A 23,009-nucleotide genomic window follows, 5' to 3' on the forward strand; every position below is an offset into this window, starting at 1 on the left:
CTTGGAAGTTTTTAAAATTGCATGGAAAAACAGTATGTCCAGGTATAGACAGGCTCTAAAAACTGCTAGGGCAGAGCATATCCACAAACTCATTGAAAATAACCAAAACAATCCAAGGTTTTTATTTAGCACAGTGGCTAAATTAACAAATTACCAGACGCCACCTGATTCAAATATTCCACCAACGTTAAATAGTAATGACTTTATGAATTTCTTCACTGATAAAATAGATAACATTAGAAATACAATAGCAAATGTAGATTCTACAGCGTCTAACACTTCAGTTTCATCCGTGAGCCCTGGCTTTGTTTTTACAAGTGCCTTTCCATGCTCACAGAAAATCATGGGAACTTAAAATAAGACCAAAACACTTGTTTCTCATTTTCTTTCCCATTTTTAATATATTGTGCTGAGAAAGAACATCAGTCACTGAAAAAAGAAGTAAAATTAGGTTTTATGTTTTATTTTCACACCATCAAAACCAGAAGAACAATTAGATTTTTTCATATTTGTAACAAGTACAAAAAGATTTGACATAAAGTTGTTAAAATTTGCTATCGAGGCCCTTTTACAGCATTTAATCATTGCTGACCTATTAAAATAAAATCTATTTGAATAAACTTTTCTGTGGTCAAAAGTGAACTTTTAAGACTTCAATTTTTTGAGCCATTCTTTCATAATAACTATTCACATTTGTTTAAAAATCTACATGTTTTCTCAACGGAAATGAGCGTACTTCACATAAGTCAAATGTAAAAATATCTAGCCTCATACAAACAATAATTTCATTCTGTATCATTTTCTAATTAAAAGGCATGACAAACAGTAAGTGAAAAGATGAGAATCCAAGAACATTAGAGTTAAAACACAGTGAAAATATAATTATCTAATGTGAAATAAGCGTATACCACAGTATTAGCAAAAACAACACAAGAAAAACTAGCGAATTACTAAAAGCTGGTGAGCAGATGAAGTGGGTGTAAAGATTTTTGCACCAAAAAAACTAACATAACTAAATCTTTTACATATTAAATACAAGTAAAATGCAGAGATCTCATTTAAAGGTTGAACTTACAGTTAAAAAGTTATTGTTTCAATATAAAAAAGGGAATTCCATAATGATGCTCAGATCTAATTCATTTGTATAAGTGTTGCAAATATATTTCCAAACCTTACTCAAAATATAGCCTCTGTGAACACTTTAAACAAATATGTGACCCTGGACCACAAAACCAGTCATAAGGGTCAATTTTGGAAATTGAATGCATTGATGTATGGTTTGCTGGGATCTGACTGGCTGAGATACAACTATTTGAAAATCTGGAATCTGAGGGTGCAAAAAATAAATAAAATAAAATATTGAGGAAATGAAGTTCTTAGCAATGCATATTACTTATCAAAAATTAAGTTTTGTGCTCCAAGGTCACATATCTGCGCTATGACTTGTAATACTACAGTATAGTGGTTCAAGCATGACACCATATCTGCTTTACATGATTCAGCCCTTTTGCAGTCCAGCACGTGATCATCCAGTTTCCAGCTGGACCAAACACAGAGGCCTTGAGGAGTTTGGCTTTTTTCACTGAAGAATGACCTCTCGTGTCTCAGGTAACTTAAACGCTAGCAGTCCTCCGCACACTAGCGAAGAGAAGGACAGGATGATGGGGATGATCTTAGTGATGCCGATTACCTTGCCAAAGATGAACGTGCTGATGACAGCTGCCAGTTTACATGTGCCATTCAGCACACCGAAAGCTGTGGCCCTGAGGACGCAAACGATGGATGAGTGAGCACAGTGTGTAAAGTTTTGAATGGGAGTGTGTAGTTTAACAAGTGAATGTCATTTTAATAAAGTTTTCAAAGGCTGTTTTTAATGGCATCTTCCTTGTATGAATTGTATTAAGTATCAGAGATGTCTAATGGATCTTTTGTACCTTTTTGAGGTTGGATAGAGCTCTACTGTGACGACCTCAATGCCGTTCCAAGCTGCAGCACCGGCTGCGAAGAACAGGCACTGGAAGAAGACGACAGCCCACTGACTGAAGCACAGGAGCAGGAAGAACGTGCAACCAGCGGCGGCTAACATGGATCCCCCTGCAAACACACACACAATTCATTTAGATACTATAAACCCATTGAAAGGTATTGACAAAGCCATAACAGTTTTGTGTGACAACTCACCTATAATTTTTAATCGTCCTATTTTATCCATTAATAGACCTGCTACGATGTTGCCCGGTATTACCGACAAACTCCCCAGGAAGCTGACTAGATAGATCAGGATGTCATTTTCCTCTTGGAAGTTTAGATGGCAGCCAATTTTGGGGTGCAGAAATGTTGTATTTTCCAGCTTACAGTTAATGAACTTGGAATCTTCCCACAGGTCTGCGAGAAACGCGTCAGTTAATGAAAGGAAACCCCAAATAATCATTCAGAAATCAAACGGGCTGAAGCTTAATGTATAATAGATACACAAAAGATGTATGGATTGAGTACCAGTATTGTAGAAGACTGTGTCTTTAAGAGTGCAGTTCTCAAAGAATGTGTCCGTTGATCTGATGCCCTCAAAATAACAGTTCTCAAAGAGTGATTCCTCAAACTTCACGTTTCTTATTTCTATGTCGATAAACCTGCATGGAAAGTTAAAGTAATTTACCTGCAATAGTGCTTTATTCTATAAAACATCATTTATATAAAGACAGAGAGACGTGTACTGCTGTAAATGAGTAAATAAATGTACCTGTCATGGATATACTCCCCCTCCTTGTGGACCTGATTTTGCAGAGTGAAGTTGAAATGAAAGTGTTCTACTTTCTCACGATGAAAGGTCTTGACGTTGGACTCGTACTCCTCAAACTCGAGGTACTTGATCTGATCAGGAAACCACGCTCCCAGGCCAAAATAGCTGTGTGGTGGAAGATGAATTAATGCTGTAGGTTTATTACTGTTAAAGGAGTCCCTTTGCTCTGTTTAAAACCTACAGAGAGATCATTATTTACATGCTGGCGACTAAACATACTTCATACCAGCAATTTTAAAAAGACAATCACAATGGACCATTTTCACAAGACTGTGATGGCACGTTTAATGGTCATCAGTATTGTAAATCTTCAAAGGTTTTTCTTATATTTTGAATGTTTTTTTTATGTATGTACATTTATAACACTATACTTTGTATCATATCACCTTTGCATCAAATTACAAAAAAAATTGTTAATGCCAATGTGAGGTTGTTTTTAATGCAGCGTCTATGACTTTTGACTGCCGTTATCGGTCTCTCTGAATTTCTTTTCCTTTTTTGGAAAGTCATGAAAACACTATCGTGGAGTTATTCTTTTGCTATTTGAGCAAATGGGAATGCAATATATATATACCAAACTATGAGGACTTCCACTGCTGAGAAACATAGTGCAGTCCAAAAAATATATAAAATATATAAAACCCTCCAAGATGGCAGATGAACCAAGAGAAATGGTGACTATAAACAGAATTCATTAGTGTGTGCCATGTATAAGGAACAATTTTAACATACACAACAGTTCAAAAAATTGGGGTGGGTAAATAGATTTGAAAGTGACAGTGAAGACATTTATAATGTTACAAAAGATTTCTGTTTCAAATAAATGCTCTTCTTTTAACTTTATTCTTCAAAGAATCCTGAACCCCTTCATACATCCTTAAGATAGCAGAAAAACTAATAATAATTAAAAAGAAGAACATTTCTTGATTTGTGAAGGATCATGTTACACTGAAGACTGCTGTAATAGCTGCTAAAAATCCAGAGCTATTGAAGAGATTATATATTATATATATATATATATATATATATATATATATATATATATATATATATATATATATATTAAACAGGCAATTGTTGTTAAAAAATAATACAGATTTTGACTATTTTTGATCAAACAAAATGAGCTTTGGTGAGCATAAAAAACCTTCAAGAACATAAAAAATCTTACTGACACCAAATGTTTGAAAGTGTTATTAAATATTGTAGTAAAACTTTTGATATAAATATTAAAACTTATTTTATTAACATTGCATTTGTATATTTAATTATTTATATATTTACCTGTATTTGTATATTTATGTTTTTTTTTATTTGAACTATTCTGAACTATTATTTAACTACGTTTTTGTTATTTTTGAGTGCTGTCAAATGATTACTCGCGATTAATCGCATCCAAAATAAACATTTTTATTTACATAATATATATGTGTGTCCTGCGTATATTTATTATGTATATATAAATACACACACATGCATGTATATATTTAAGAAAAATATGTTATGTTTATATATAAAAATATATTCATATATGATATTGTTTATATAAATATAAATATATACACATAAATACATGTAAATATTTTCAAAATATATGCTGTATGTGTGTGTCTTTATATATATACATAATAAATATATTATTTAAACAAAAACTTTTATTTTGGATGCGATTACCGTATTTTTTGACTATAAGTCGCACTTGAGTATAAGTCGCATCAGTCCAAAAATACGCCATGATGAGGAAAAAAAACATATAAGTCGCACTGGACTATAAGTCGCATTTATTTAGACCCAAGAACCAAGAGAAAACATTACCGTCTACAGCCAGCATTGAGCAGCATAGAGCGCCCTCTCGTGGCTGTAGACGGTCATGTTTTCTCTTGTTTAATTTCTCTTGGTTCATGTCAAATTAATTTTGATAAATAAGTCGCACCTGACTATAAGTCGCAGGACCAGTCAAACTATGAAAAAAAGTGTGACTTATAGTCCGGAAAATACGGTAATCGTGATTAATTGTTTGACAGCACTATTTTAAACATTATTTTGCATCATGATTTTGTAATCATAATTATTCTGATTTTTAAATGCCTATCACACTTATGTGATATGTACTATGTAGAACATTTCAATACAATGATTTATGAGATTCTCTGACTATTAGGATAGTAGATAGCGTGAAGCTCACTATATCTGCTACGAAGCTGCTCTATTGAGAGCTGCTTACCTGAAGGCCATCGTAAACCACACAATAGCAATGAACAACCCATGGAGTCTGAGATCTGGTGCGGCGAGTGACAGCATGTTTTTTATGACCTTTGGAGAACAAGGGAAACAAACACTTCATTTGCTTTAGCAAAACGAACATCTAATATTTCTATTGCATGCTTCAATGCTTTTATTATCTGCCAAAAGACTATCATCTAACAAAAACTGTAATTCTGAACCCAAAGAAAAGTAACGGTTGACCTCTCCTCAACAAGCCTCACATTTGAGCAATCATTCAGGTCTTTAGCTCAAATGGTGCTTACCTGTTTAACCAGGGTCATATGTCTGACCATGAATCTTTGGAAGGTAGTGCCAGTTTCACTCTGAATCTCTATGAACTCGTCATCCTGTGCATGAGGCATTTTGATCTGTGAAAACTGAAAGAGAGGGGTTTATTTAATAGATTAGGCCATGTAAGCTGAGCTACATAACAGGATTGATCAGGTGTCACCAATTCAGTAAACTCATCACAGACACGGATATGATATGCTTTGCTGTTATTTAGTTTAAAATGGACATCTTTACTTGAAACACTCTCTCTGGCTCTCCTTTCGCTCTCCAGTTGGTGTCATGGACCTGCTTCAGGATCATCCAGGCCTCATCGTGTCTTGCAGTCTGAAATTCACACAAAAAAAGAAAAGATTGAATTTTGTGTAGCACAGGGATTTTTAACAGGGTATGCACCAATTATAAGAACTCATTTTATACAAATAGAATATACTTTATGCCTTCAAAATATGCCAATTTGACAATCAGTACACTCTTAAAAATAAAGACTTCAAAAAGGTGTTTTTGCATATAAGACCCATTTTTGGTTCCCCAAAGATTCTTTCAGTGAACAGTGCTTGAACCATTTTGAAGAACATTAAAATCCATGGATGTTCAAGGCTCTTCATTGGATTATCAATGTCAATAAAGATACTTTATTTTTTAAGAGTGTACAGTACATCATTTTATACAACTCAAAGTAGTGTATGGCAAAACAACAACTGCTTTGTTCAGAGTAAAATTTAAATATCTAACTATCTAATATTTTGTTTTATTGACATTTTATTTGCTCATTTATTTTATTAGACACTAATGATGACGTGCTCTTGAAATTGTTTTGTCTGTGCACTTTTTTATTATGCACTGCACTTTTGTATTATCATGGCATCTGAATAAAGATTTTCTCAAAGGACACTGTGCACAGGCTTTTGTGCTTTTTTACTCAGAATTATTGATTTGTCATGATGTTAATGTGTCACTCTATCAATGGATATCATCAACTAAAATAAGTTTTACGTTTTTTTATTATAAAATTTTGGATTTTTAGAGGAAAATGGAATTAAATGTTTGGCTCTTGAGAGGAAACAATTCAAAAAATATCTAAATCCAAATAAATTGATGTGAAATAGGATACAATCCTGTGTGCCCTACTAGGAAAGCTTGCATCATATTACCTCCAGGAGGAAACGGGGACTTTCTGGCATGAACACCAGCCCAGCGAGAGCAGCCACAGAGGGAAGGAAACAAACCAGCACAAACACCCTCCAGCTGTGGAACTGGAACTCTGTCCCCATACTGAAACCCCAGCCTGTGACAAAAAACAACCCAAACCCTCAGAAACCTCAAAAGAAACATGACAAGTGGTTTTGGTAGGTCCAACTACATCCAGACACATTATAATATTGTTATGGATTTAAACACAATTTCTTTCTGCTACAAGGTCTTGCATTGGCTCATTTAAATGGAATATACCAGTTCTTTGCTCACTTGCAATTCTTGTTTCAAGTGTGCTTTTACTTAAATGCCATTATTAGAAAGGAATTATGATTCATGATGAATAACCATAATGTGGGATGATTCCCCATGCGGTGAAGGAAGCGTACAATCCTCCGAGCATCCAGAACAAACACAGCCAGCTGAGATGTTCCCCTCTCTTATCCATCTGCAGGAACTCAGCGTAGTACGTGTACACAATAGGGATTGAGCCACCGATCCTGCAGGAGATCATCAGAGACTGTGTCATGATCTCTTTTTATTTTACCATGAAGCTAAGAGATTTCCTTATTGCTGTAATCTACAACTATGGTAAAGGAGTCTGCACAAACAACACTGAAAAAATTAACTAAATAGTTTCAGTGACTGCAAACTTCTGAATGGTAGTGTATATGCATGAATCATTTCCTGCTGCTTTCAGAGAGACTCACCCAATTCCTGAGCAGAGTCTGAAGAAGATGAAAAAGCCGTAGCTCTGTGCGAAACAGGACAGGAAGGAGAAGATGCAGTTGATGGCCAGTGCATAGAGCAAACACTGTCGCCTGCCCAGTTTATCAGCCAGACCGCCCCACAGGACAGCGCCGATCATCATCCCCACATACACTATTAAACCTGAACACACAGAGCCACACAGTCAGCTACTGAAGAACAATAACACAACAAATCATTAAATTCATACTTCTGCAATATCTGAAACCAAACATCGAAAACAATACACTGTAAGCAATTGCTGTAAATTTACAGCCAATTTTCAACACTAAAATACTGTTTTAATGTTTAACAGTTTAGTACTGTAGTTAGCAATGCATTGTGGGTTGCTTAACTTGGAGCGACAGGACAGAGGCCCTAAACAGTATGCTGATGTTTTAAATTACAGGGAATTACAGTATTTTTTAGAAACTGCGTTGACTGGAGAATTTGGAGCACGGTCAGAAGTTTGATACAACATTAGTCTTTTAAATTGAGGCTACTGCTTTTGTTTTGGTAAAATTTCTTTGAAAAAAATACAGAAATAATTTGCCATCAACTCCTCCTGAAGTGACTTCAGGAACGATCGTTTGGAAAGGAGATTTTCCAGAAGAGGACGCACAATTTAAATGACGTACATGCTACACATCATCGAGTGTTCTTCATCAACATCCATCGGGTCTTCTACAAATTAAAAGGTAATTAAAATCTTATTCATATTGCCAAGAATGTTTGATATCAAACTGATTATCAGGAGCTTGTCTTGTTAGGGATGTTAACATGTCATTATCAGCGAGGCTTAGATTTGAATAGCCAAAACAATATTACTTTTTTTTTTTTTTTAATTTTGAAACATTAGTCGAACGTCTGCATCCGAGAAACAACACTTGTTAACCGGTAAGAGAGGCAATCGGCAGATGGAGGCAGCAGGAAAATATCATTAGCAATAATTAGCTTACATCTTGCCCGGTGATTGATTTATTTCAACCAAACCATAAGATTACTGGAACATCGACTAACCGATGGTTTTGGTGAGTTTTATTTTGTTTGTGTCGACTTTTAATGCAATGTGTTTTACAAACAGTTAACAAGAATATTAAGCTAATGTTAATTGTAGTTCGGTTAAAGAGAGACACTTGAATCCTCAAGGCTTTGCATTTTTCTGTTTAAACGGAAAATTGGTGAGAAAATATTGCCTTTCTGGACTCTTTGTGAATGCATTTTGTTTATTTATATGTCGCTGCGCGTCTCACATTACTTCTACCAACTGTTTTAGAGAGTTTTGTCAAACCGTTTGGCTTCATCTGTGGCTTTTCTTTCACAATCTTAACATTGCAACTCGGTTAAGGTTAAACATTTCTGCGTGAAGACTGATACGGTGTCACTAAAGCCAGCAGCAGTAATCAATCTGGCAGTAACAAAATGTTTCCCTGTCAGATCTGTTGCCATAATTGTGCCACAATAGTGACATACATAAGGCACATGAGAATTCATAAAAATACACCTAATTTAACTTTTAAGTGTGTTTTGCCAGATTGCAGTCAGACTTTTCAAAACTTTTCAACTTTTAAGTGTCACACTTACAGACATAACAAACGTGTAGTTAGGCCTACTTTGTCTGGTGTTGAACTAACATGTCATGTTGATATCTGCAGTGCAAAGTGTGAGACTTTGACGTTATTTTACTCTCATTTGAAAACACACATTAGAGAGGGGAAAACAGTCGCTTGTCCTTATAAACACTGTAGCAAGAGCTTTACAGTTTTATCAACATTCACATCACACATGAGTCGGAAACATAAAAATGGTGCTGAGGAAAATTTGGCTGAGTCCGTTGTAAATCCTGGCGTTTCCCATGAGAGTGAACAAGATCAGTCTGATATGCAGATTGATCCTCCCAGTGATGCAGGTGATGAACAAGAGATTTACCCAGAGATTGCTGATGAATCACAGTTCTTTAAAAATTTAGCCCTTTTTTATTTGAAATTGCAAGCCAAGTGTTTGCTCCCATCCTCTGTCATCCAAACAATTATTGAAGATTTTCAGGAAATACATGATATAAGCCAGTCACATTTGCTGTTCAAACTAAAAGAGAAGTTGATTACACTTGGGATTTCTGAACCTGACACAAACAATGTGATTGATGTCATGAAAACTGAGGATCTCTTTAGGACCTGCAACACTCAGCCACTGAAAACTGATCAGAAAAGAAAAACAGTTTTCAAGAACAGCTTCAACTATGTTGAGCCAGTTCAGATCTGTCTAGGTCAGAATGAGGCAGGCAAAGAGTGTTTTGCCCAGTATGTTCCTATTAAACAGACAATTGGTTCTCTATTCCATTGCCAGTCAGTGCAGGAACAATATAAGCAAGTACACTCCAGTATTGGTTCTAAAGATATTCTTAAGGATGTGTGGGATGGCAAAAATATGGCTGAGAATGTTCTCTTCCAAACGGAGAGCTCATCACTGAGCTTGATCCTGTATCAGGATGCATTTGAAGTGGTAAACCCACTGGGATCTGGAAAGAAAAAACACAAGATACTTGCAGTGTATCTAACTCTTGCAGATTTAATGCCACACAACAGATCCAGCACTGATCAAATGCAACTTGTTCTTCTCTGTAAAGAAAACGATTTTAAGTATTTTGGTCAAGACTTGGTTATGGGCACACTCGTCAATGATCTTAAAGATCTTGAGCTCAATGGTATTACCCTGTCTGATGGAAAGGTCTACAAGGGAACTTTGTGTGCCATTGCAGGTGACAACCTAGGCTCACATAACATAGGAGGGTTTGTGGAGAACTTCAGCAGGAGTTCACACTTCTGCAGATATTGTGATATCAGCAGAGAAGCATTCCATGCAGATCCTCTTATCCAGGGCACAAAACGCACAGTGCAGTCATACAGTGGTCATGTTCAGAGCAGTGAAGGACAGTCTACATCTAGTGGAGGTGTTAAATTTGACTCTGTGTTTAATACGCTCAAATACTTCCATGTATGTCAGCCTGGGTTGCCTCCATGTCTTGGCCATGATCTTTTTGAAGGTATTGTATCCTCTGATCTGGCACTGTACATTAACCATCTTGTTAAGGTGGATAAAATGTTTAGCTATATTGAGTTGAATCGACGAATAAATCAGTTCAAGTATCTCTGTAGGGATGCTAATGACAAACCGTGTGAGGTTAATCCAGAGGGTGGAAAACTTGGGGGACATGCTGTGCAGAATTGGTGTTTGCTGAGAATGTTGCCCGTTTTGATTGGAGACAAAATAAAAAATCCAGGTGACAACAAAGTATGGCAGTTGGTTTTGCAACTTAGAGAAGTTGTGGACCTCATTTGTGCACCTGCAATTTCAATTGGTCAGATAGCCTACCTAAGAGTTCTGATTGATGAATATTTGCATTGCCGAATACAAACCTTTCCTGACAACCCACTGAAGCCCAAACATCATTATGTCAGTCATTATCCTGAGCTTATTATCCAGTTTGGGCCACTTATTCGCCTATGGACTTTAAGATTCGAGAGCAAACACGCATATTTTAAGCAGTGTTTGAGAAAATTGCGCAACTTTAAGAATCCATGTTCTACCCTTGCAGAGAGACATCAGCTTCTGCAGGCCTTTCTGAGTGCTGGTACATTCTTCCCTCCAGGTGTTTCAGTGGAGAGGGGCACACAGTTTTTCTCAGATGACTACAATGATGTAATCATAGAAGCAGTTGCACATCACAATTTTGACTCCACAAACACTCTGATAGCCAATGAAGTGACTGTGAAGGGGACAAAATACAGAAAGAACATGCTCATTGTGATTGATGATGATGATGATGAGGGGCTTGTCACTGGAAAAATCAAAGTGGTTCTCGTTCATAAGGATTCAGCAGTATATTTTATTGCTGAAAAGTATCGTGCCCTGCGTATTCCTGACATGGGTGTTTACAGCCTCACACTGATGCAGAGAAGCTACTGTTGTATTAATCAGGAGAATCTGCTAGATTACTATCCCTTGCCTGAGTACACTGTCCATGGCACACCACTGATAATTCTTCACCATTCTTTCCCTCTAGTCCAGAATGATGGCGAACATGAGTGAAGAAATCAAAGAGATCATCTGCAAGACCTTGCCAAATCTGTCTAAAGAAACCCAGTTACAAATAATATCAAAACTTCAGAGCTCTGGCTTGGAATCAAAAGAAGACTTAAAATATGTACAACAGGAAGACATTGCTGATCTGTTACCTGTTATCCAGCGCAGAAAACTCCTGGATGCATTCAAGTTAGGTATGGTTAATTTAGTGTGCCATTCTCTTGTTATATTCTCTTGTTTATTCAGTTGTGGAATTTCTTTTTTCTAAAACTACATAATGCACCTTTAAACTTTTTAAATATGCCTAATATAAGGAGATTTAAGTAGACTTTTGGCCAAATGTCTGTAGTGACTCTGATATAGTTTATTAGTTATGTGCCCTAATCTTTTTTTTGTTTGTTTGTTTTTTTAGAAACTGAGGCAGTTACATTGGATCTTCAAGTCATTCCAACTTCGTCACCAATGGCGAGTAGTGATTGGTCGGTGTCTGGGTCTTCATCACCAACATTATGCACTCCGCCTAATTCTAGCTCATCACAGCTATCGACCATTTCATCATGTTCAAGCCAGGGAAGAAACAGCGAGCAAATCAACAGACCTTCCACATCTCAGATAATGAAAACATGGCCAGAAACATTTCAGGTCCCTTGGGAACAAATGCCACAGGAAATTCGTTCTGCTATTGCAGATGGCAAGAGACCTAAACCAGTTGAGCGACGCCAAATGGTACGAGTACTCGCGGATGAAATGAGAAGGTATGAAGCTAACCCCACTCGCGCACAGTGCCTAACTGTGGTTCGAAATATCATCAGGCAGTACCCAAAGATTTTTGCTGATATTGCACCAGATGGGTCACTTCTGTGTGGAGGTTATACATCACTTTTGATTCAATTGAAAAACCGCATTGAGAATGTGAACCGTGACGGAAGCTTCTCATGCCACCGATCCTCTACAGGCAAGAGGGGTCCAACTGACACATATGGTTGTACACGTTTTCAGCCAGAGCTACCCCCAGAAGAAACCGATGACACTGTGGAGCAGCACCGCCAGAGACTGGAGGAGATTTACAGACAAGAGGGTGCAGGTGGAGCAGAAAGAGCAGAAGTTAAAAATCTAATGGAGCTCACATTCACTCTACAACGTCGCCATATAAATACACTTCCACCACCTGACATTGAAGATATGAAAAGCAAATGGCCTTTTCTTTTCATGCCAAGGTATATATACGCACATTTTGAGTTGCTCACAGACATCAATGTGCTTCGTAGCTTGGAACTCAGTATGGAGGAATGTGGAAGAGCCATCACAGAATACTTCAGGGGAAAACCTACCAACAAAGATGTCAAGGATATCCTCTCTAATGGTGAAGATAATGAGATGGCACTTCGTGTTGTTCAATTGCTCATGGCACACTTTGGAGAGGACCTAACCGGACTGATCCTCCTTACAGATGTAAGTTTTATTTTTTATTTAGCCACAAAAGGGTGAATACTACTTTTTAGACATTTGCAGTAGAACTCGCCAAGACCTGTACAAATAAAATTGTTACCCTTTACCCAATTTTGAATGGCAAATCTATTTAGCAGTTTGACTGTACTTCAGAAGCCTACCTTATTCACCTCTAGGTTACTCTCACCTAGTGTTTACTAATTATTGACCTTTTTACAATTTTTCTTCTTAAAAATCGTATTATGGTAAGCATAATATATTTGTTCCCTAAAGGTGTCTGCCACTGCAGCTGACGTTGAGACAACTCTCAGTCTTCCTGCAAGTCCACGCCTGATACTGCCTGGTATACATTTAATTTAAATTCCTTGATAGACACATTATATACAGTATCATATCGACCATTCATCTTAGGTTTACAAATGTTTACACAAGGTAACATGCATTCCCATGTTGTTATGACTTAAAGTTTCAGGTGCAACAGGGCAAGTCACAATTAATGGTTGGATGATCACTTTTGAGGGGCGTGTAATATCTGAGGGCATCACACCAACATTTGCAACGGGACTTGCTGCTGTGTTTGCAATCTACTATATATTCAACCTTCAATATCAAGATGAAGCAGCCTGCACTCTGGAATTCATTCAGAGGTAAAAACCCCTTCATTCCTTGTCATCATTATATGGATATACAATTAAATTAATGTGTATGTGTTTGTATTTGTATTTTTGCATAAAATGGTATTAGTACTGTACATTTCAAGCCACAAAACACACACACACACACACACACACACACAGTAACAGTAACACAAAACAGTAAGTTGTTGCAACCCCACTCTGATTTTAGACTATTTTGATTTCAGGCGCTTCATTGGTATAAATCCAGAGAGAGGGACAAAGGCCAAAAGGGGAAAGGTTGTCTCCAAGAAGAAAGGTGTGATCGTCCAGAAGAAGTCTTCTGCAGTCAATACACACGTCGCCATGCTACTGAAGAATCTCCTTGACTTTGAATGGAACTTCATATAGATCGGTGAGCTCTTTAATCTCACTCTCTTTGTTTTGACAGTCTGGCATTGACACATTAAGCCACAAGAGAACTGGTATTATTACTTCATAAACATTAGCTTGGAATGTATACTGTACTTATTGTATAATTTATTTATTATTATGATTATGATTGTTTGCTGTTGTTTGACAGTGGCAACACTGGAATAATGCTGCAGAGAGGAACAGCTACCAAAGTGATGGTCATCTCTCCTGGATCCACGAGAACCAAAACGTAAAAACACAAGCCTACCTCACAGGACTATTTTCAGAGGTAAAAACATAAGCCTACCTCAAAGGACAATTTTAAGAGGTAACCTGCAAGTCTAGTGGCACAGATGCCTACCTTACAATTTCATCCCTAAATGTTTTTTATTTTATTTTATTGATGCATATTGTCAAAATGTTCTACTGTACTATAATAGTTTCAAAATGGCCTTAATGCACATTTTCAAAATGTTCTCAAGTTTGTTTTCGAAATGTTGCTAATTCTGCATGTTCAAAATGTTATTATAAAAGTATATTTTTACAGGCAATACATTGCATTTTAAGAGGAAAAACATGCGCCTGTGGGCTTTTCCCCCCAAAAACATTGGCAAAGATGCTTGTATGCTAAATGTTCTTACTTATTTAATCAAAAAAGGTCTTAATGTTGTCTTAATAGTGTAGTTTTCCAAGAGAATTTGTTAAGTGTTCAAACTTATGTCTTAAAGGGTTAGTTCACCCAAAAATGAAAATTCTGTCAGTAATCACTCACCCTCATGTTGTTCCAACCCCGTAAGGCTTTCGTTCTTCTTCGGAACACAAATTAAGATATTTTTGATTAAATCTGAGAGCTGTCTCACTCCTCCAAAGGCTCCTAAGGGATTGAAAGTTGCCGGCCCAGAAAAGTCATTAAAGACATTGTTAAAATAGTCCAAGTGACTACAGTGGCTCAACCATATGTTTATCAAGTGACGAGAATACTTTTTGTGCGCAAAAAAACAAACAAAAATAATAACTTTATTCAACTATTCATTTTCTTCTGCGTGGGTCTGAGTATATTCATGTAGTGTAACAGCGCAGCGCATCTGTGTTGTACGTCACCACGTGGGCTCACTATTGGCCGTAGCTGGTCATGTGTGTGATGCGTGTGATGTACAACACAGATGCGCTGCGCTGTTACACTACATGAATATACTCAGACCCACGCAGAAGAAAATTAATAGTTGAATAAAGTCATTATTTTTGTTTGTTTTTTGCGCACAAAAAGTATTCTCGTCACTTTATAAACATATGGTTGAACCACTGGAGTCACTTGGACTATTTTAACAATGTCTTTAATAACTTTTCTGGGGTGGCAAGTTTCAATCCCTTAGAAACCTATGGAGGAGTGATCCAGCTCTCAGATATCATCAAAAATATCTTAATTTGTGTTCTGAAGATGAATGAAAGTCTTACGGGGTTGGAACAACATGAGGGTGAGTGATTACTGACAGAATTTTTGGGTGAACTAACCCTTTAAATAAGATAAAGTCATCTATAGATCATGCCCTTCCCATTTGGTAAAGGGTTAGGGGCAGTCTCTGACGAGCAATCTAAGAGTTTAAGTTTATTGCCATAGTCTAAAGCAGACACTACTTTTCCATTTGTTGTATTCATGTTGTTAACATTGCTCTTTGAAATAAAGGTATTTGATTGTGAAGTTTGTATTGCTTATTTTGCACAATATTCACAATAATGTATATCTTAAGCAACTGTCTATAGGCCTGAGAATAATGAAGTTTATTGCAATCAATACTGATTGCAATGAAGACTTTTAGTAAACTTATAAATTTAGTTATTGTATTATCTACTGTACCTGTCTAAAGTAAACTGTGAAAAGTTAAAGTAACAACCTAAACAATATTGTAATTTCCAAATAATCACAGAAATATGCATTTGTTTTACTGTATTAGACTGAAACCATTTAACAGTGTGACTACAGAAATATACTGTATTTCTGGTTTACAGACTACTACTGTAAAATTACGGTATATTGCTGGCGTCTTTGCTGCCAGCTCTTTACTGTAAATTATAGAAATACAGAAATATACCATTTTTCTGGTTTACAGACTACTACCGTAAAATAATTTTACGTATGAATACCGTAAAAATAACGGTATATTGCTGGCGTCTCTGCTGCCAGCTCTTTACTGTTATTTTACAGGAAAATTTTTTACAGTGTAGTTTTCATTTTTTTTTTATTTAAATTTTTTCAATTCTGTCCCACAGAAGACAGAAAGTGATATTTATTTGGAAATATATGAGGATGAATAGGTGATGACTGAATTTCAATTTTGTGTCAAATATCACTTTTTGAGGTAGGCTATTGTATTTACTAGTTTGGACAAATCGGTGCTCTTCATCACAATGAATATTTAAAGTGTGTAACACAGCTCTAAGTGAATGAAAAACAACCTGTAAAGTTTTAAATCTGAAAGTGCACCGTGTATTAAGTTATTGTCTCTCAAAAGAAAGAGTTGACTGAATATTTGAGTCTTTTTTAAAATGAATCAGCATGACATCAGCATGAAACATTAGCATATTGCCCGCCCACTTGTTGGTCTTTTTGCGTTGGTCTGAATGAAAATGCAAATTAATTCTTTGCCTCTAGATTCAGCTTTTGGAGTGGTAAAAATAGTGGTTTCCCCGGTAACACTGTACACAAAGCAGCACTGCGCTCACAAATACTGCTTTTTCAGGCCTTACAGGAATAATGAAATGAAAATGAGAACAATCAGACCAATCACAGAGGATTAGCGTTATGCAAAGGAGGAGATTGAAAAAAATTAATCGTTGAGTGAATCGTTTGGGAGTTGTTGAGCAAGTAAGATAAAAATAAATGCATATTTTAAGACAATGAAAGTGTTTTTTTGACCATGAATGCATGTTAACCTGTTGTTGGGGACTCCCAAAACTAAAATATGAACCTTTCATTAACCATTATAGGGGCACTTTAACGAAAGAATCCGAATGTTACACACCCTGGCTCTAACTCTACTTGCCTTTATCAATGGTCTGCTACTCTCTCTCTCTCTCTCTCTTTCACACACACACACGCACGCACGCACACACACACACACACACACACACACAGTCTCAAATGGCTAATTAGAGAATGGGATAAGTGATTATCAGGCACGTGGCAGGGATTGTGAACCTGCCTGTGGATTACACACAGTAGTAGACAGCAGACTACTTTCATCCCGGATTGAAACGTTTCCTGCTTCTCTCTTACTATGGCACGCGATCAAAGAAACATTCTCATTTGTACAGTACTGGAAGATATATTTCAGGGTGTACATGGGATCTGATCTCTGCTCTATCAAAAATATAGTAAAAACAGTAATATTACAAAATATTATTACAATAAAAAATTACTGCTTTCTATTTGAATATATTTACAAATATACCATTTATTCCTGTGATGCAAAGCTGAATTGTAATCTAACACGCTGATTTAGTGCTTAAGAAATATTCCTTCCTATTATTAAATGTTCAAAATAGTTGTGCTGCATAATATTTTTTGGGATTTCTTCGATGTATGGGAAGCAAAAATAACATACAGAAAAAAAACTGCATTTATTTGAAATTTCTATTCTCTATTGGAATATATTTTCAGTTTTCTATTTTAATATTTTAAAATTTAATTTATTGCACTGATGCAAAGCTGAATTTTCAGCATCATTACTCCAGTCAGTATCACATGATCCTTCAGAAATCATTCTGATTAGCTGCTCAGGAAACATTTCTTACTATCATTTTTGAAAAAAGTTGAAAACTATTTTTCAAGAATCTTTGATGAATAGAGAGTTCAGAAGGACATCTTTTATTTGAAATATAAAACTTTTGAATCATTAGAACTGTCTTTATTGTCACTTTTGACCAACTTAATGCATCCCTACCTTTATTAAAAATATTAATTTCTTCAAAAAAGCATACTGTCCCCAAACATAATAATAATAATTAAAACATAAGTAATTACATAGAGATGACAGTGAAGCATTTGTGAAATCTGGCACTAAATTTTACTTTTTAAATTATTTCTGTATCATCCCGTGTTAAAATGGTTTAGATCTATATGTTGATCTGGCAAATATTCAACTATATTCACTAAAAGTATGTGAGGAGCATTTACATTTGCTATAATGTTCACATCACATTTTGTTTTTAGTTTTGAAAACGCTGCATTGACCCAAGTTAAAAATGTGTCTAATTCTTCAATTGGGCTTTCCTACAAACATAGACTTACCAAACTGATTTTGTCTGTTTAGAAATAAGGCTGATTCCTTTACTCACCCAGCATGCCCTTGTCAGCATTCGACAGGCACATGTCCTTCTCAGCACTGGGCAGGGCGAAACTCACTACGAAGCACTCCACCCCATCAGCCATCAGGGACAGACCCAGCACCGTGAAGAGGGTCCACTGGAAGCGGCCGTGACCGCAGTCTTCCATGATGGACTCGTATTGATCAGGCAACGTTTCCTCCTCCACCTCAGCTGCCATCCTGGCCTTCATGCGGGCCTCCCTCCGGGCGGCTCTCCGTGCCTCCTTGATCTCGTCCGGATGAGGGATGCCCTGGTACTCACCCTCGTACATCTGATCCTCGTCATCATGCCCCTCGGTGACATCACTAGCAGCATCTTCCTCCTCCTGAGGAGGGTAGTCTGTCTGATAGGGGTAAGTGTACTCTCCTCCTCCATATGTGGGATATGTTTCTCCCTGCTGGTTTATATTGTTTTGGTAAGGGTCATCCATTTTGGCTTGAATTTGTTCCAAACAGCTAAATTAGCATAATTCCCAGAAATCTCTGAGACTTTGGTGATAATTCCAAATCCAAAAAGGTCTTAAAATATTAATTGCACCTGATATAAGTTAAGGCCAATGAGTTAGTTCCCTTTGGTTGATTCTACACAAGGCCACATGCTGCACCTGAAAGAAAATTAACATTAGAAAAATAGGTTAATCAGTCTTACTAAGGATAGATTATAGATTTAACTTTACGTGAATGAAAACCTGGCTGTGAAACACAGATGTGCAGTCCATTCAGTGGGATGCTATAGAAAAAAACAGACCTCGTTAAAAGCCCCCTAGTTACCCAGGCCAAGCCATTTGATCTGAACACAGCAGAGATGACACAGCCTGCTCACGACAATACAAAAGATTTCATATTTTACACTTATGTATTTGTAATATACTGATGAATGACTGGCATGACTGGCAACAAAATGTGGCAGCTTTTATGCTTTTTAGCTTTTATTCATGTGTGTCTGTTTAGCAATGAATAAAGATGCTGACAATATCAAAAAGTCTAAGTAATATAAAGACAGACTGCTTTTCTTGTGCCCTGACATGTGCTGTATTTTCTCCCGCTTTCCAAGTGAGAGCTGTGATTTAATCCATTTTAAAAACAGATTAATTTTATTTATTCCCAGAAGGCCAGATTAAATTCGGAGAGTGATGAACATGTCTCTTGATAAAATTATCAAATGTGTGTAGCATAATAGAATATAAGTCCTGGAGCAAAACGGATAGATATTGAATTGGTTTATGGGGGAAAAATGTTTTTTTCAGCATATCAAAAATCAAGCCATTCATCCCTGTGCACACTGACAGTTGTCCCTTGCCCAACATTAAAAACAGTAGAAAAGAGATTACTGAGAGAACGCATTTACTTTCACTGAGTATCCCGTCTCGACCCAGTCATGGCGGCCCCAGATGGGTGTCACGCAGGGTGCGATTTGTGAAAAAAACAGAGGGGGGGATGTTTTGAAACATTTTAATTCATAAAAATAAATCATGAGAACATGAACTAGATGACGGCATGCGCTAATTAGCATATTTATGACGTAAGTGCTATTGTATTGCCTCCCCATGCTCACATGCTGCAATTTAATTTAGCCATTTAATTTAGTTCTCAATAAAACTGTTTTTATTACTATATTTTAATGTTTCTGTTGTCAGACAACGGAATGAATATTATAATGACTGAAACGCGGTCCACTACATAACCAGCTCTCAAACATGAATCTGCACTAATGAAATCAAATACACATACCATAAAAGTCAGTGGTTGTGCTGTGACTGATGTCGGCTGTACTTGCTTGTGAAATAGAGTTAGAAGCAACAGAATATCTTAGTTTTTTTTATTTTTATTGAAAGTGCTGCTCCTCTCTGCGCTCGCTGAACACAGCAGATACAGAGAGAAAGGCTCGTGCTGGGAAAGAGAGACCTCGCGCTCGTGCGGCAGCACCAGAGAGTCTCAGAGACTAAATAATGATTGCCCAAAAAGTCGCTAGATTTGTCGCTAGTCGCTTTTTTGGAAAAAAGTTGCTAAATCTAGCGACAAAGTCTCCAAGTTAGCAACTCCTCTGCCCAGAGGACCGGAATTGTACTACAGCGGAATTGTACTACCCACTGTTTTAATGCGAGGTAGGAAAATCTGACGGCATAGGACAAAACGACAGAACACCGGCTTCAACCGTCTCGCAAGTGTTGATAGGCTATTACTCGTGAGGTGTAACCAATCAGATAGCACCGTGGGCGGGACATTGAGCAAGTCTGCAGATTGGTGAATACAGAGAGGCTGCGAGCAGCTATACCAGAGCCAGCCAAAGTAGCGCATTTTAAAATAAAATTGACTTTAATCAAACCACGGATCCGTGATAAGTTTTGTGATCTGTCTCACCATTAGTGTAGTAGCACTGATCACTTTGAGGGGGGGATAAATTTATCCCCACCGGGGATAAAAATAATTAAGCAGAGGCAGGGATACATTGACCAGAAAGGGGGAAATCCCACGCATCCCCCCCGGTAAATCGCACCCTGGTGTCACATAACATTAGACTTGTACTGTGACAAAATAAACTAAAACAAACCTAGCAAATGCATGCAGATAGGTCTGTAGGAACTGTTACAGTGTATGTGATTAGATCACGACATTTATCCATTTACAATGTTCTACATACTTAACTGGTATACACATACATGTCCTTTCACATTATTAAAATGACTGTGAGTAGATGACATGAAATTAAACAAATAATTGTTTTTTATTGAATTATAAATAATAATAAATTATGTGTGTGTATGTGTGTGTGTGTATATATATATATAAATATATATATATATATATATATATAAATATATATATATATATATATATATATATATATATATATATAAAAATATATATATGATGTTTATGTTCTGATACATAATGCATATGCTCTATACATTTGAAAGCTAAACTGAAATCAGTCATCAAGTCTTCCCACTAAATTCATTTGTGACATCCTCTCTGTCAGGTGATATATCCTTATATGGCTGAAAGTGCACATGGTGTGGGCGGGTCTTTAGTGATGTCACAGGGAGGAGGAGACTGTAGCTAATAGAGGGCAAGTCTGAAGGGCAAGTTTGCTTAAGCATGTCACCTATAGCCTCATGGCAGTCACCTTTAACCTGTAACAACATACTTCATTCAGATATATTTGGCATTTTAATTGTTCGTTGTCATTATCTGACATTGTTTATTAAAATCTTTAAAAAAAAAAAGTTTTTTTTTTTTTAATTGATGAACTGGAAAAATTTTAGATGATAAATTAGTTATATTATATTTTCTTATATATATAGTTTATTTTGAATGCTTATTTGATGTACCTGCTACAAATTCATCTGTGCGAGGTTCTTTGATTTTATAGAAAAAAGAAAATAATGATATAATCGTGTATCAGACTGCAGTTTACTTTCAAGCTAAATGTAACAAAAACACACTTAACATCTTTTAATAGCTATTTTCATTGGAGGACAAGACGGGACCAAAAATGTCAATGGCTAAAAGTCAATAAACAATCTGTTGTACACAATGACAGGCAACGTGTCATGAGCCTTTTCCATCAGCTTTATAGATCTGCAAAATACAAGCATGCAACACTTTCAAAGTATGATTCTAATCTCTTCTTATGGTTTCCATTGTTGTGATCCACACGGATATAGTCAAATACTGTGATCTGTCATTCGCACGACTTCAAACATGTAATGTTGAATGTGAAGCATTCACATCACTAAATACAGGCATGATTTAAAAGCAATGGTTCTGAAAGTACTTTTAAAGCCTTAAAGTTAAAATTAAATTAAACTTACTTACCAGAATTGGTATTCCTTTAAGTGTTATGGTGTTTGATATGAATTTAAAAAATCCAAAGGAAAATCCTGGCAGGGTTTCAGAAGGCAAGCCCTACATGTCACCTTAACAGGAGGCTGTTGGGCAGACCAGAGGATTATGGGTCGACCGGCTCATCCAGATGAACTCTCCCTACACTTGATGGTGCCCAAACAAATGGTAGAGTCCAGTTTAAAGAACACATGAAACCACACTAGTCCAAAGTGGATGCTATTGCATGTTTTGGGGAGCGGAATACTGTTACAATCATGTACATTAATGATTTTACCGCACATGCTTATGATGCCATTAATGCTAAATATCCATTGAGAAGTTATTAAGTGAGAAAAGAGGACCCTTTAAAAACATTTGACTAGATAAAACACAGATTGTTTTAATACTTTTGCTTTGTTTTTTTTAAATAACATACTGTATAATGTTCCTTCATGACATACAGAAGGATGCTGCCATCACTTCCTTCTCAGACTGACATCAGCGACAGAGTATGGCTTAACTAGCCGAAGTAAAATGCCCATTTCCGGTGATGCTCAGAGCTAGTTTGTACAGCATGGTCTGGGACAGTATATAGAGGGTAGATTTCTTGCACACAGTAAAGCTGCCTAATCCCACAGTCAGTAATTCTGCTGCAAAGAGGATTAGCACCAAACCAACAGAACCATTGGCTATTTTTAGATCATATTCCTTGTGCTTTCTCTGCTTGCTCCGCCTCTTTACTTTTCCCTCCCACCAATTCATCTAAACTTCCTATGCGCAGTTGATCTACTGTAAGACCAGCTTCACCTCCACAAATCCATGGTTTAAAAACAGTTATTCTCAAACCTTGTCAAATGGCAGACCACATAATATGTCGTGTCTTGACCAATTAATCCGAAATTTTGCTAAAACTGCTGTTTGTTTTGTTTTCATGTCATTGGCTATAATGAAACTGCAATTTTT

The 23,009-nt window shown here is 36.6% G+C and overlaps 2 protein-coding genes across 2 annotated transcripts; one reads left to right on the forward strand and one right to left on the reverse strand.

Moving 5' to 3' along the window:
• Window positions 1-1,412: 1,412 nt before the first annotated feature.
• On the reverse strand, window positions 1,413-22,194 carry LOC132117539 (synaptic vesicle glycoprotein 2B-like). The gene is made up of 13 exons (XM_059526894.1): window positions 22,038-22,194; window positions 18,190-18,823; window positions 7,258-7,438; window positions 6,896-7,047; window positions 6,508-6,641; window positions 5,591-5,680; window positions 5,329-5,442; window positions 5,025-5,113; window positions 2,741-2,905; window positions 2,497-2,630; window positions 2,182-2,385; window positions 1,935-2,094; window positions 1,413-1,763 (listed from the first exon to the last, which is right to left on the reverse strand). The coding sequence occupies exons 2-13, from the start codon at window positions 18,647-18,649 to the stop codon at window positions 1,580-1,582; spliced, it is 2,067 nt and encodes a 688-aa protein (XP_059382877.1). The 5' UTR covers window positions 18,650-18,823; window positions 22,038-22,194; the 3' UTR covers window positions 1,413-1,579.
• Window positions 11,840-12,865, forward strand: LOC132127977 (uncharacterized). Its single transcript, XM_059540154.1, has one exon. It carries the CDS (start codon window positions 11,840-11,842, stop codon window positions 12,863-12,865), a length of 1,026 nt encoding a protein of 341 aa, XP_059396137.1.
• Window positions 22,195-23,009: the final 815 nt, after the last annotated feature.

This window comes from Carassius carassius, chromosome 3, assembly GCF_963082965.1.
Source record: "Carassius carassius chromosome 3, fCarCar2.1, whole genome shotgun sequence".
Lineage (NCBI taxonomy): Eukaryota > Metazoa > Chordata > Actinopteri > Cypriniformes > Cyprinidae > Carassius > Carassius carassius.